The 1,274-nt window shown below is 47.6% G+C and overlaps 1 protein-coding gene across 1 annotated transcript; it reads right to left on the reverse strand.

The window, feature by feature from the left end:
- Positions 1-209: 209 nt before the first annotated feature.
- Pmar_PMAR008402 (conserved hypothetical protein) lies at positions 210-1,264 on the reverse strand. Its single transcript, XM_002774930.1, has 5 exons — positions 1,185-1,264; positions 1,057-1,100; positions 955-1,001; positions 763-906; positions 210-535 (listed from the first exon to the last, which is right to left on the reverse strand). The coding sequence occupies exons 1-5, from the start codon at positions 1,257-1,259 to the stop codon at positions 465-467; spliced, it is 381 nt and encodes a 126-aa protein (XP_002774976.1). The 5' UTR covers positions 1,260-1,264; the 3' UTR covers positions 210-464.
- Between the last annotated feature and the right edge of the window lie 10 nt (positions 1,265-1,274).

The raw sequence follows: 1,274 nt of genomic DNA on the forward strand, positions 1-1,274 counted from the left end.
GAACTCTCTACTCGTGACAACTCATCCCGACTCTGCCACCAACCACAGCTGTCGTGAGTCTACGGAGCGTCAATCGAGAAAGAAATTATCGCATTTGATTAAAGCGCTCAGCCGACCCAATGTTCTGGTGGCGCAATACTCTGCGAGTGGGAAAACTGACAGTTGAGGAGGCACATTGGGAAATCTGTGAAAAACACAATATTGGATATGAAAGGAAACATACAGAAGTAGAACAGCGATCAAACCACCGCCTCAGACTGACCAACACTCGAGATCTGCATCTATCGACAAGGAGATATACTGGTACAACCCATTGCAGTCTATTCTATTGCTGGTGATCTGCTACGATTCGGAAATGGAGTGGTATGAACCAGATTAGAGCAGTATTCAACAGCAGCAGCAGTGCTGCTCTTTCCATTCAAATAAGTTACAAAATTGTCACTTCTCTTCAACAGGCCTCTATTCTAATCCAGTTTATGAGCCTGGCCTTGGAACGGCATGAACGGGAGTGGGTGTTGCTGTTGTTGTTGTTGACCTAACATCAGTTCCCTCATTCCGAGTCGTCACCCATCTTCCCCTCAGAGTAGAAAAATATGCACATGGTCAACTACGTGTCGGCGACAATATAAAAATTTTGGGGAAACTCTGGAAAATTCTTGTTAGTTCTTAATCTTATTGTATATAAACTCCCAAATGAGGGAGGGAACTCCTGAGGTCAGCTTTGAAAAACAAAAATACATTCCTCTTCCCCCACCACGCTACCTGTCTGCTGCCTATCCGACTGCTGCTGTTGCTGTTGCTGCTGTAGTAGTGGCATCCCCAACGTCTGTTGTTGTTGCTGCTGTTGAGTCGCTCCCTGTTGACCATCCAGGAAAAGGGCGGAAGTGGCGGTGACATCAGCACCACCTGAGGAAGGGTTGCCACTCAACCCAGTAGAGACGAGTCGTGAACTACCCCCTCCTATGAGCTGTGTATACAGGTTGGCCCGGAGATCGGTGTAACTACAAGCACGTATTAGCATACCATCTTTTGCGGAACTCCCAACGGCGTTATTACATCTTGCACGAGAACACTAAGCAGGCTCCCATCACCAACGTATCCTGACAGAGACCCGAAATTCCCATACCACTCCTCCCTCAAAAAGCCGCAAATCACAAGACAACACCCCGTCTCATCCCCATTACCATGACCATGGTGCCTAGGATGACCCCCTCCAATCCTGGTGTGAGCTTCAAAGAATCATGAGTCTTCTGATCCATACCCTAATCGACCAA

This window comes from Perkinsus marinus (genome assembly GCF_000006405.1).
Source record: "Perkinsus marinus ATCC 50983 genomic scaffold scf_1104296957156, whole genome shotgun sequence".
Taxonomy (NCBI): Eukaryota; Perkinsozoa; order Perkinsida; family Perkinsidae; genus Perkinsus; species Perkinsus marinus.